Source organism: Hyperolius riggenbachi, chromosome 3 (genome assembly GCF_040937935.1).
Source record: "Hyperolius riggenbachi isolate aHypRig1 chromosome 3, aHypRig1.pri, whole genome shotgun sequence".
In the NCBI taxonomy this organism is placed as follows: Eukaryota; Metazoa; Chordata; class Amphibia; order Anura; family Hyperoliidae; genus Hyperolius; species Hyperolius riggenbachi.
In genome coordinates this window covers 508,671,975-508,686,718 of record NC_090648.1, presented here as the reverse complement: position 1 = coordinate 508,686,718, position 14,744 = coordinate 508,671,975, and the positions used below count along the sequence as shown (strand labels likewise).

Below are 14,744 nucleotides of genomic sequence, written 5' to 3'. Positions count from 1 at the left end.
ATGAACTAATTCCCGCAGGGCAACCGCTTCGCGGTATTCGTTTTTGACCCTGCAAAGTTTGGCATGCGAAAGCAAATGCAATTTTGCATGAGCAATGCCTCATGATAAGCCAATTTAGCCAGATTTGCACAGCCAGACTTGTAAGGGTTAAGCCTGGTGTTGAGCACGCATAAATCTTCTTGTGGTTATTATTCTTTATAAAGACACTCCCTGAAATAGATTTACACAAAGACACTGACCAGCCTCACTGCACACTTTTTTGGCAGTTAGACAGTGCAACTGCCATTCACTAAGTGCTTTTGAACAAAAAAACTGAGAATCCCCCATGAGGAGATGGGCTAGTCCAAAACCTGTCAGTTCTGTCAAATTTCCTCTACTTAATGTAAGTGACAGCAACATAGGAGAAAAGTAATTTATGGCTTATTTTACTCTGGCAGAAACGTACTTCTTATCTGTATATGTTTACATATATTTTACATTTTAAGATTTAGTTTAGTTAGTTTTAGTTTGTCCTATGTATGGGATATCACTGAGTGTTGGGGGCAGAGCTACTGACTTTACTCTGCTGACCAGACAGGCCCTTCCAGACCAGAGGCAAATAAGAGAATAGGTCAGTGCTAAAGAACATTGCTGATCTCATAGACAAGGTGTGTGTCTTCCCCTACTCTATGCTTTAAAAAGTATGAAAGACCTCTTGTTGTTTTTAGCTGATTATCCTACTTTACAAAAAGTATGTATTTAAATTTGATGTTTTTTTTTTTTAGTATTTGGAAAGTAAAAATTTGTAGCTGTTAATTTAGTAATTCAGCATTTTTTTGTAATCATTAATTGTAACTCTGGTACCTTGAAATAATTAAAAAATCAAGAAAGAAGGACGGTATGAATTCATATTTGAAAATCAATCCCAGGTTTGATTTATGATGAATATTTAAAATGACCCCTCTGGTAAATTTTGCCAATCAGAGTTCATTGGAACTGAAGTGAAAATAACATAATGAATGAATTTGCTTATTTTTTTTTTTTTTTACAATATTCATTTATAGATTATTAAGTCTCCCTGATTTACATTCTAAAATGTATCACTGGTGGTGACATCTTTAGTTCTGCCAGGTGATCTGTACGGAATGTTCATTACTGAGAGTTATATGCCCAGAGGGAGATGCTGCTTGCTTGGCAGTTGGAAAAAGCCGTTATTTCCCACAATGCAACAAGGTTCACAGACAGGAGACTGTCAGGACCATGGTCATGACATCACCGTGTGGGAGGGGTTTCACCACAATATCAGCCATACAGAGCCCCCCGATGATCTATTTAAGAAAAGGAAAGATTTGTGGGAAAGGGGGAGTGTCAGCTACTGATTGGGATGAAGTTCAATCGTTGGTTAAAGTTCCTTTTTAACAGCTTATCAGAGGTGATAACAGTCAGATTAAACAGAGAACGATGAAACAAAGAGCAGATTAGGTGTTTCCTGTCATGTTCCCACTGATTTATAAGGTAAAATACATGAGGGTGCTTCATTTCTGGTTCTCTTTAAACAATCTGTGGTCATAGGGCATAACAAATATTAATTTACATTTTACAAATCATTTTACATTACAAAATACTGATTTAAAAAAAGAAAAAGAAAGAAAAGAAAGAAAGAAACTTACTTCTGACACCCCCCCCCCCCCCCCCCCAAAAAAAAAAAGAATGCCTTTCCATCTGGTCCAGGGGGAGGGTTAGTGTAGTGACATCATCGCACTCTTGTAAGTTACACAACATACCAGGGGAGTATTAGACTAGAAAGCGAAATAGATTATTTCAGCACTACTAGCTGCACTTGGCTCTAGAAAACAGAAGTAACATTGGGTTCAAGTAGACATTTAAAAATAATGATGACAGTTGAAAGTTTGAATATTATTTTTGCTGGCCTTCAGAATTATATAAATTATAACAAAACACAGTTGTAACTTTAAATGCAACCCTAAGTGCCACCAACATAAATATAAATATACGTCTGTAACGATGCACAGACGGTGCTGGCCCAATTATAAATCCAAAATAATAATAATTATTTTATACATAGAGAAAAATAGAAATAAAGAAGACCTAATTTAATGCTGGAAAAAGTCATTATTGGTTGTAACAGCTTCTTCTGTATCATCATTAAATATATCAGCCAGTCAAATATAAAGTTTAGTAATCCTCACTGCAACAAGAAAAAAAATGTACAGAAGTTTTAATTAGATAAAAAAAAATCAGTCTTCTTCAGTAATAAAAGTGAGTATCAAAAATAGTCCCTGCTTTTCTAAATTGTAAAATTAAGCCATACCTTTGTGAAGTAATGCCTCCAAACTCAGAGCTATGTAAGGGATTCTTGAGGAATATTAAAATCTCAGACTGCTAGGATTGTACTGTAATCCTGCGTTCCTGAGGGTTTCTTCGGACGTTGCCATTTTCTGTTGCGTGACTGCCCTCTAGAGGTTAAAAATAAAACTGGAGATATTTTACTTAAAAAGTGATGTCCTGGTGTGCTTGAAATACATAGTTCCTAGAAAATCAAAATCATGTCCAAATATAGTGGAGTCAGTAAAATGAGTGATCAATTATCAAATTGAATAATATGACCTAGAGGCAAATAAAAACTCTCAACAGATGTTACTTCATTTGTACAACTATGAAATAATAACGATATAATAATATTTATGTCGGAATCTTGCAGGACAGTGGTCATAGTTATAGTTTTTGGCTTCAAATGTTTAAATGAAAAAATGCAAAAATGATCCCCCAAGGACTTTCTTTAAAAGGAGTTTTTCCCAAAAATATTCAAAAATGACCGTCTAACTTCTGACTAGTTTTCATGTTTGAAAATGAATGGCACAAATGATACAACTTGGGGAATATTTATGCTTTCTCATATTCTCTTTTACAGTGTGTTTCATATACACACATAAATAAATATATAATCAACTTCTTTATTGATCCTACATCCAACTGCTTTACCCTAAAAGAGACAGGTAAAGGTACTGAAGTATTTTTGCTCAACATAAAATAAACCACAAATGGACATACTTGAAATCTGGCAGATTCACAATAAGAACAATAACAAACCAAGACATACTAACCCCACTTCATCAAATTATACTCCTTCCATATCAAGTTGTGACTTTTTAGACCAACATATTTCAACACAATATGCAATTCACTTTTTTCACCAAGGTTTTCTCTTAGGTGATACTGTCTCAACTTAAAATGTAAATAAAATGCATTTTACACCACTAGCAAGCCAAAAAATACTCAAAATCATTTTAACAGTACTTTCCCCCCTACTTTTTGGTACTTTTTCTATTGCAAAGTGCTAAAAAGTTAATTAAAATTAAACATGAAAAAAATATCTCCTGGGAGAAAACTCTGGAGAAAAGTAGTAGTAGTAATGATGATGATGATAAGAATTATAATAATAAAACAACAATATGACATGTAAACAAGTCATATTGCAAAACGTTATATTGGCTTCATATAATAATCCATATTGTAAGCTAATTAAGTTGACACAGTGTTAAATAATATTTTTTTTCTATTATTATTTTTAACTAGTGTATGGAATTTATCATATTAGTAAAATGCATTAACATTACAATGTCCTGTGAAATTTTTTTTTTATATATTCCTATATATTCTTTATCTATCTGTAAGGAAGGTAAGCTATACTCTTTAAAAATAATTCTCCCAGGGCATCTGTCAAACTCCCCCCCCCCCCCTTCCTTAAGTTTTACAAGTCTCAGGGCCCTCTTCAATTTCTGCTGTTACGACAGAAAAAAGGATGTTCATATTAAGCTTTTCCTGTGTGATGTCATTGAGCTGGTGGCCTTTATATATGGTGCAAAAAAGTGGGAAAGCATCTGATTCTCCCAGCAAGAGGACAGAAGACAGATCACATTTCACTATCATCATCACCAGCATCTGCCCCCAAGCAAGGATGGCCAGCTCCAGAGAAGGCAGCAGACTGGGGGCGCTCCTCTGTGCCCTGGCCAGTATTCAGGTCATACTTGCCTATCCCAATTCCTCCCCCGTTATAAATGCTGGATGGGGCACTCCAGACAGGCTGATGCACCTGTACACGGCCACGGAGTGGAACAGCTTCCACCTGCAGATCAATCACGACGGAAGAATCGATGGCTCTCCGCATCAAACCATTTACAGTAAGTCTGAATCTGACATTTTTTCATCTGCTAAAAAAATTTTGATTTGGGAGAAAACATTTTTGAAGACTAATTGACCATAGTGATATTGAGGAGAGGCAAATTTAAAGGGGGATTCCAGCTTTATACAATGTTCCAGCTAAAAGGACATTCTAAACACAGACAGAAAAATGATTCACTTTTCAAAATGTTTCCATTACCTGTTTTGTTGCCTAATGCTTGCGCAGACTCTTGAAGTTTCCCTGTTGCCATGCTGGTATTGTAGAGATAATGCAGTGCTCTGGCGCATTGAACATTCCTTAAATTTGAATGAAAAGATGAACTGTGACCTGCATTGCATCACACAGCATGTTCACACTCTCTGTAGGGCTCAGTGGATACCTCATAAGCCTGTGCAGGCTTACAAAGAATAGAAATTAGATAATGATTAATTATAAAATGTACTGTCTAATTGTTTTTATGTGCAGTTTCAAATCTGTCATAAAGGGAGACCTGTATTTAAAGGGGCAATACAGCGAAAAACTGTGCAAACATATACAAATAAGAAGTATGTTTCTTCCAGAGTAAAATGAGCCTTAAATTACTTTTCTCCTATAATGCTGTCATTTACAGTAGGTAGTAGAAATCTGACAGAAGTGACAGGTTTTGGACTAGTCCATCTCTTCATAGGGCATTCTCAGAAAGGCTTTTATTCTTTATAAAAATATTCCCTAAAAAGGATTTAAACAATGATGCTGGCCAGCCTCCCTGCTCGCTGCACAGTTTTTTGGCAGTTGAACAGCGCAACTGTCATTCACTAAGTGCTTTTGAAAATAAATATATACCTGAGAATCCCCTATAAAGAGATGGACTAGTCCAAAGCCTGTCACTTCTGTCAGATTTCTACTACTTACTGTAAGTAACAGCAACATAGGAGAAAAGTAATTTATTGCTCATTTTAAAATGTACTTCTTATTTGGGTATTTTTGCACATATTTTAAATGTTACCGTTTTTTGCTGTAGTGAACCTTTAAATTTAATATTAATACTACTAATATAAAGTGACACTGAAGAAAATAAAACTTATGATATAATGAATTTTATGTGTAATACAGATAAGTAATATAGCATTAGTAGCAAAGAAAGTAGTCTCATATTTTTTATTTTCAATTATATACCTTTTTTTAATAACATTCCGTCATTCTCTAATATTTGCAGTTTACACTACACTCTGCATTTTAAATGATTTCACAGAGCAGAGCGAATGACCTTTTCAACTTTCCTCTGTAGTAAAAGCTTAAACAAACACCATGCAATTGAGATAAAAGCTTCAGAAGACAGAGCTCTCTGCGACTTTGCAAGTCACAGAGCTCAGAGACGCTCTTTTGCATAGATAACAAGTGAAGTTTCTTAACTCTTCCTGTACTGGAAACAATATGAGACTCATATCTGTGCTGCTAATTTTTTTTATCTCCTAAGGTATGTACACACATCCTGATTTTCCTGAACCCCATCAATATGCAGGAGATAATAAGGCTGATACACGAAGCTTATTGTATGATTTATTAATCCTTATCAGTGTGATCTCCTGTCTTATCTCTCCTTATCTGTTTTAACTCGTGATGTATCACTCTTTATCTGTTTTTCTCATGAATTATCATTATATCTCTTTAAAGGGAACCAGAGACGAAGCACCCTTGTGTATTTTACCATATATATCAGTAAGAACATTAGAGAAAACACTTACCCTGCTCTCTGTTTCATCCTCACTGCTAAAAGTGTCTGTTATCAGCTGTGATAAGAATCCCGGACTGAGCATTCAGTCTGGCTTTGCAGGGAATAATTATAGCTGAGTCATTATAGCAGAGCCACAAGGGGGCAGGCTTGTGCTTGAAAAGACACCAGAGAAGACAGACTCAGCTATAATAATTCCCTAGCAAAGCCAGACTGAGTGCTCAGTCGGGGATTCTTATCAGAGGTGATAACAGTCAGATTAAACAGAGAACAATGAAACAAAGAGCAGATTAGGTGTTTACTGTCATGTTGCCACTGATTTATAAGGTAAAATACAAGAGGGTGCTTCATCTCTGGTTCTCTTTAAATTGACACTGGAGCGAAAAAAAAGTATCATATAATGAATCAGTTGCGTAGTACAGATGATTAGTAGAACATTAGTAGCAAAGAATAGTGTGTAATAGTTTTATTTTCAGATATATATATATATATATACAGTATATATATATATACATATATATAAATATATATATATATATATATATATATATATATATATATATATATATATATATATACCATTGCATGATTCTCTAATATTTGCAGTTTACAAGGTACACTGTGTATTTTAAACTATGAAACAGAGCAGAGCTAATGACCTTTTGAACTTTTCTGCAGTAGTATCTTATCTGAAGTTGTCTTTCACTGTTTCTTTGATGTACAAGTGCCTCAGAAAATAGCACTGCTCTCAGACTAAATTATTCGGCGAGCTCAGAGAAGCTCTTTTGCATAGATAACAACTGAAGTTTCTTAACTCTTCCTGTACTGTAAACAATAGACTCTTTTCTTTGCTACTAATGTTTTATTTCTAAGCTGTACTACACATACAGTTCATTATATCATACGTTGATTTTCACTTCAGATTCCCTTTAAAATCGAGGTGAAAAATAAGTAATCGGAGATAATGTATGGGATAAATTTACTGAATGAACCCCAATAAGGTAAAAGAAAACACATTGGATTGTACTGGTGGGCCCCTCTTGCCCCTGGGTCCCAAAGAAGCCACTATGATTATTGCTATACCTCTGGAGAGGCTCATTAAAGAGGAACTCCAGTGAACATTTTACTGTTGGCAGGTGATGTAGCTGCTGCATGGTTTTTGGCAGTTGGAAACAGCTGTAAACCGCTATTTCCCACAATGCAGCAAGGTTCACAGACAGGAAACTGCCAAAAAAAGTATGTACTTTTCTTGTGGGAGGGGTTTCTTGTGGGAGGGGTTTCACCACAATATTAGTCATACAGCACCCCCTGATGGTCTCTTTGTGAAAAGGAATAGATTTCTCATGTACAAGGGGGTATCAGCTACTGATTGAGTTAAAGTTCAATTATTGGTCAGAGTTTCTCTTTAAACATTTACTGTGCTAAGTAGAAACTGCTGGCACCTGAAAAAAGTATCCGAAAGTTTCATTGGCATCCACTGATAATTGTAAAAATCAGTAACCCTTCGCACACTCGCATGCAAATGTTCAAACATTCCCAGATTCACTCATCCAGGCACCACTGTTATCCTACTGTTATTAAGTTAAAAGCCGGGGTCTCAGTTCACAGAAGAATGCATTCTTATGCTTAGTCACCTATACTGCGCAGAAGTACCCAGGTAAACATAGGTGTCCTAACTCTAGCCCTGTAACATGCATAGTGCAGACATGCAAACACATTCATTGCATCAAACCTATCAATGGATTAGGAGCACACATCCTGACGTCCTCTCCTGGGACAGGGAGTGCATCTTACCAATCGCACAAGGGAGCTAACGTAATGTGTCCATGTGCCCCATGCGCATACACCAGCATAAGCTGTGTGCATGCTGACAAACATACAGGGGAAGGAGGGAGTGCTCTGAATTAAAACCCTAGCCACAGGGGTCAGTAACAAGAAAAAAATACATATATCCAGGCACATCGCCTCTAGTTATGACCTTATATAAGTTATTAAGGAAAGGGAGGTGCTGAAGGGGGTGTGGCTAGAAAACAGCGAAAATCTATTAACCCCTCGCACTCTCGCATGCAAATGTTAAAACAAATGAATTCACAGATTCACTCATCCAGGCACCACTGTTATCCCTACAGCTAAGTTAAAAGCCGGGGTTTTAGTTCACAGAAGAATGCATTCTTATGCTTAGTCACCTATACTGCGCAGAAGTACCCAGGTAAACATAGGTGTCCTAACTCTAGCCCTGTAACATGCATAGTGCAGACATGCAAACACATTCATTGCATCAAACCTATCAATGGATTAGGAGCACACATCCTGACGTCCTCTCCTGGGACAGATAGTGCATCTTACCAATCGCACAAGGGAGCAAACGTTATGTGTCCATGTGCACCATGCGCATACACCAGCGTAAGCTGTGTGCTAACGTAATGTATCCATGTGCACCATGCGCATACACCAGCATAAGCTGTGTGCTAACGTAATGTATCCATGCGCACCATGCACATACACCAGCACAAGCTGTGTGCTAACGTAATGTATCCATGTGCACCATGCGCATACACCAGCACAAGCTGTGTGCTAACGTAATGTATCCATGCGCACCATGCGCATACACCAGCACAAGCTGTGTGCTAACGTAATGTATCCATGCGCACCATGCGCATACACCAGCACAAGCTGTGTGCTAACGTAATGTATCCATGCGCACCATGCGCATACACCAGCACAAGCTGTGTGCATGCTGACAAACACATACAGGGGAAGGAGGGAGTGCACCGAATTTAACCCTGGCCACAGGGGTCAGTAACAAGAACATTGTAGACAGGCTTTATAAGAGCATGCAGAGTATATATATATATATATATTTCCTTTTGGCTGTAATGATGGAAACTCAAAGCACTAAAGAATAGCAGAGAACAGTACATTTTCAGCGGGATTATCAGCTATAAAAGCAAATTCCATACCTGCTTTGTGTTTATTATGTAGTCTACATCCTGACACTGCATTGCAAGCATTCCAATGTCATCTGAAATGTTTCTGCTGTAATGAATCTCATCTCAGTCACTCTGGCTCTATTCTGGTACATTGCCGAGGAGAGGGAAGCTTGGTATCTCCCCTCCCACCTTCCTGCTCCTCACTGATTGGCTGAGGGCAGTTCTGTGTGACACGAGGCTGAGAAGGGAAATACGCCTCACCCCTCTGCAGATGCTGCTGAAATGCAATCTATGCTGTGCTCACATGTGTTTACAAAGCAAGCTAGATATGACAGTGCACTTTGTATTACAGAGCTTAGTGGGGAGGAGGGCTGGCAATACATACACCATTTCAGGCAGGAGAAAAAAAGAGCCAATTACATCAGGACTGGCTTCGGTCAGAGGCAATAAAGATGGAAAATGCCTGGGACAGTTTTCTCTTTATTTACTATATAAAATTCACTGAAATAAAAACATGGACAGTATAATACATGTGTTATGTAAGTAGATCAAGTATTTATATACTTATATATGTGTTTTTCTTTTCCTGGGATAGTATGGCTGTACCTGATGCTTTAAAGTGACTCCCATGCTAACCTAGAGATAAAAAAACACATATATAAGTAGATAAATACTAGTTCTATCAACCGTACGTAACAGATGTATTGCACTGTCCACTTTATGATTCCTGTGAATTCTATAAAGAATAAGCAGAGATTCCTATTCTAGACAGTTTCCATCTTGGGTTAGCTTTGAATGAAGCTAATCCTGACATCATTTCCTCCCTCACTCTTTTTTTCTCCTCTTGCTAATTGTGTATTCGTTACCCACCCTCCTCGCAGAGTCTTCAGACACTCCCACTGAGGTCTATACTAGGAAGTGCACTGTCTTATGCCATTAGAAGGAGGGGGAAATAAAGGGAAGAGGAAGAATATATTATAGATAAAAAGACCCCCCCCCCAGCATGCAACTGTTTAGCAATGGCAATTAAAGGGCCAGTGCTCCTATGTGATAACTCCAAACCATAACAGCAGAAAAAAAGTTTTGAAAGTTTTGAATGCAGGATTAGCATATTTATTACTTAATACAGTCAGACCAGTTGCTGTTGAAATTTGATTTTTATGGTGACAATCCCGCTTTAAGAGGGACCCCGCCCGCTACCCCCAGAGCAAAGGGGTGTACTCTACACTGACATACTCTCCGCACTTTGAGTTTGTGGTTTTCTTCCAGTTTATTGCCAACCAATTACAGACTAGATGGAATCTATTGTTACTGGACTGACCGGATTAGTAGGGAACTATGGACCAGGCGAGGGGCAGGACTGTACCCAACACTCGAGACAAAATCTCTGGGTCTGGTGATGGCCAACCGCTGAAAGCATACAACCACCCTCAACTCCTCTTTACGTTGCTGGGCAGAGTTAGCCTCTAAGCATGTTGGGCCCGATTCAATTCACTTTTTCTCCAATGTTTTCTCCTAGGAGGTTAATTTTGAATCTTCTGTTTAAAATAACTTTTTTAACACCTAATTTACCTTCAACTAAATTATCTCAATTGATTTCTTCTTAAAGGTGCCCTGATGATAAAGTCCGAGTCAGCTGGCAAAGTCGTCATTACGGGAGTGAAAAGCGGGCGCTATTTGTGTATGGACAAATTCGGCAATGCTTTTGGATCAGTGAGTATCAAGTTAGTACTTAAATATTATAATATGCTTCGGAATCAGTTGATTTTTGTTTAGAAAACGAATATATTCATATAACAGCTTTAAAGAGGACATGTAGTGAAAATAATGTAATCAATAAACTTGCTTTTTTTTTAATCAATATTCATTTATACATTAGCATTTAATATTTCAACAATATTCCTTTATAAATATGTAGTCAACGTTTCCCCATTGTAAAATCTTCCCTCTCCCCCATTTACTTTCTGAAATGTATCACAGACGACAACATTGTTAGTACTGGCAGGTAATCTGTGCGGAATGTTTGGTTACTGAGTGTTCCAAAGCCAGTACAAAATATATCTGGTCTCCTAGAATTTAGGGGCGGGGGATTCTGTATATCTAAAGAGCCTAGGCTCATCATCACTGGGAGGGTGGGTCTACATTCAATAAATAGCACTATAAAGTTATATGAAATATTTACGATGCTGAAACCGGGAAAATTACCGTAATGTAAAGCCAGGAAAATTGCCGTATTCACCTATAGGCTCTTTAAAATTGTGCTTTGTTTTAAAGTGAATCCGAGGTGAGAGTGATATGGAGGCTGCCATATTTATTTCCCTTTAAACAATACCAGTTGCCTGGCAGCCCTGCTGATCTATTGGGCTGCAGTAGTGTCTGAATAACACCAGAAACAAGCATGCAGCTAACCCCCCCCCCCACCACCCCCCCTCAATGTAATAAAAAAAATATGCTAAAAAAAACCCCACAAGATAGTCCCTTTTTATTTTCACGGAATAAAACTTAAAGGAACAATATCAAAGCAAAGCGGTGTAAACATTTTCCAACTTTTCATGTTAAATATCAGAGGCAAAAGTTTTAATTCATTGTGTGCAAATTTTAGCTACGTTTGGAATGTCTCATTTGCATAGGTGAATCTCTGCAGTCTGACATGCTAAGAACAGTGTAATATTGAAACAGAGTTCACATACTATTACAAATGTTTATGTTGCACATAAGATATATCTCCTCTGCTCTCTGCAGACAGCTCTCTGAGAGCTTTCTCCCACACAGGGTTAACAGATGTAATGTGAAGGAATCCCCCCTCCCCTCATGGTTCACTCGGTGCCTGTTTTGTGGCGACACTGAAGTGTGAAGGGAATTTGATAACAGTAAACAATGAGATAAGCATTCAAATGTATACACCAGTACTTAGCAGCACTTATTCCTATCTCATTTGAAAAAAAAACCTATTAATCGATATTGTTATTTTAATTCATAAAAATGGCTCATTTTTAACAAACAGATCATTGCATGTAACGGAGACACCATGACATAACCATAAAATGACCACAAGATTAGTAAGAATTTATATCAATTCTTCCCCAGCACTACTTCAGCTACGACGACTGCGTTTTCAAGCACGAGACCTTGGAAAACCGCCATGACATCTACCACTCCCCGAAACACAACTACCTGCTAAGCCTCAAGAAGCCCAAACAGTTCTTCCGTCCCGGGATGGACCTCCCTCCTTATTCCCAATTCCTGTCCATGGAGAACACGATCCCAATCACCAGATTCATCACCTCTGAGCCCGCCCGGCACACCAGGAGCGCTCAGCTCATCCCTGACCCCTTTAATATCAGCAGCACCAAGAGGGTGACCCAGAACTTTCCCACCCCCAAGAACGAGCAAGACGTGAGGACATACTTCCCCCAAGAGCCTCTACGGGAGAAAAACGAGAGGAAGGACCCCGATGACCCTCTGGGCATCATCAAATTTAGGGGTGGTCATCCACGCCAGTTCTACTACAAAAGATAACTTTTCTGTTCTCTTTTTTTTTTTGCACCAATTAGCCAGGAGCTTAAAGAGGAACTCCAAATCATTGGATTGGGCATTGATCAGAATCAACATTAGTCATTCATTTTATTTGTTACAATTGCTAAGTTTTAACACTCCTTGTAATGGCATTAAAAAGTGCAAACGGTTTGCATTTTAACCCCACCCCGCCCCACCCCCACCAAAAAAAAAAAAGTTGTTTTCTTATTTATGATGTGATAAGGCCCATAGCATGGGCCACATCACCGTCTCTCCGAGAGAATAGCTTCCTTCACTATCTCGAAGCTGATGAATGCTGGGTAGGGATAGGTCATGTCTAGAAGAAGTCCTGGAGAAGCATGTGATCAGTTTGGTCAGGTGATAGATAGGTAAGTCTCTGATTTGCTAGTCATGATCATGTGCTAAAGGCAGGATGTGATCACAGCAAATCAGAGCTCTGCAAATCTATCAGCTGATCCAACAAATCACATGCTTCTCCATGAGTTCTTCTAGACATGATTATCACTAATGCTTCACCATGCATTAAACCACAGAGCAGCTTACAATTGGTCAATGGCTAGTTGCTAATCGTAGCAGTTCCTTTCAACAAGATGTTTCTGCTTTCTCATTGGTCAGTCAGATCACATGGTATTTTCATTGACATGTGACCCAGTTAAGCCAGCAGGAAGCTAGCAGCGGGAAAGAAACATCACAGTTCATCGACGTATTCAATAATACCACAAAAAATGAATCATTGACAAATGCATAAAAATCAGACGACCAGTAATGAGGGGTGGGCTATAATTGGAGACCGATCCCGGCTTTATAAACAGACCCTCAAGATTCCTCTGTGGTGAGCTGTCCCCCCTCTCTGGAAGAACCCGGTTTTCACTGTTAATACAGCAGGGGGTGTAAAAAAAGTTTCCTAAAGTTGATAAGTGAAAGAAAACAGATACTTCAAAATGAGCTGCAATATTTCGTAGAACATTTATTTATTTCACATATCATAGAGTTCTCCTTAACAGCAAACCTGTTACCCACCCAGGCAACTAGATAAGATGAACAAAATATACTACACGGGTGGCGAACTGCTGCGAAACTTTGTGTCGAAACACTCAGCAGTTTCAGCCCATCGAAGTGATGCGCAAATACCAACTTTGCCTGTAGAAGTCTATGTTGCTCTCGCCCCTACCACCACATCTCCCGCCTCTCTATTCACCTGCTGATGCGGTGGGTGTATCTGTACTGACCAATAGGAAGGCCCAAAAAGCACAGCTCACTTTTAGTCTGACGACAGCACCCTGCATCTCTGGAACTACTGATCGTTTTGACATGCAGTTCTCAATGAAGGTAACCGCCAGCTATGTCTTTTCATATCTACAGTTTTTATTACAGGTTTTGTGCCTTACAGGAGAGCTGAAGTGAGAAGAATATGGGGACTTTCTATATATTCATTTTTAGACAATAGTAATGGCCCGGCTCCAAAGATGGTATTTTGGTGGCAGCAGTGTTGGAGTCACAACTGCAAAGGCAATAAGGGATAAGTGCAGTTATAAATGTATCCGATCAGAATGACATCACTCATTGATTAATCATTGATGTGAGAATATCTGGCTGCTTATTGTCTGCAAACACTTCTCCCCAGCAGCCCATACACTCTGTCTACCAACTGTTACATCCCTGTGAGACAGCTTTACTCACATGACTTGTAGATCGGTCTGATCACGTCACTGTGCTCTCCTGTTCCTGTCTATAGTGAATACACTGTGCAGCAGCTCTGATAGATCTGCATCCCTGTGTGACAGCTTTACTCACATGACTTGTAGATCAGGTATGATCATTGCTCTGTGATGTCCACCCTGTTCCTGTCTATACTGCATACTGTGCACACTGTACAGCTGCTCTGATATCTCTGCATCCCTGTGTGACAGCTTTACTCACATGACTTGTAGATCAGGTCTGACCATTGCTCTGTGCTGTCCTTCCTGTTCCTGTCTATACTGTATACTGTGTATACTGTACAGCAGCTCTGATATATGCATCCCTGTGTGACAGCTTTACTCAAATTACTTGTAGATCAGGTCTGATCATTGCTCTTTGCTGTCCTTCCTTGTGAATGCCCCTTCCTTGTACAATGATCAGACCTGACTTTAGATCACAGATATTTGAGTACAACTTTCACACAGAAATTGAAAGAAGTAGATGGTTTGTATGGAGACGGGAAAGGAATGGGGACACTGGCCAAGCCCATTGAGCAAAGCTGGGATACATTGTACACAGGATACAGGCTTCTGCGGAGGGGAAGTGTTTGCAAACAATAGGCATCTCTTGAGTGAATCACGATCAGTAGTGTATTATGAATATGGCTAATTTAAAGGACCACTATTACAAAAAAATGTAAAAT

General features: G+C 38.7%; 1 protein-coding gene across 1 annotated transcript; it reads left to right on the top strand.

Moving 5' to 3' along the window:
* Positions 1 to 3,958: 3,958 nt before the first annotated feature.
* FGF23 (fibroblast growth factor 23) lies at positions 3,959 to 12,465 on the top strand. Its single transcript, XM_068273133.1, has 3 exons — positions 3,959 to 4,181; positions 10,434 to 10,537; positions 11,912 to 12,465. The coding sequence occupies exons 1-3, from the start codon at positions 3,959 to 3,961 to the stop codon at positions 12,341 to 12,343; spliced, it is 759 nt and encodes a 252-aa protein (XP_068129234.1). The 3' UTR covers positions 12,344 to 12,465.
* Positions 12,466 to 14,744: the final 2,279 nt, after the last annotated feature.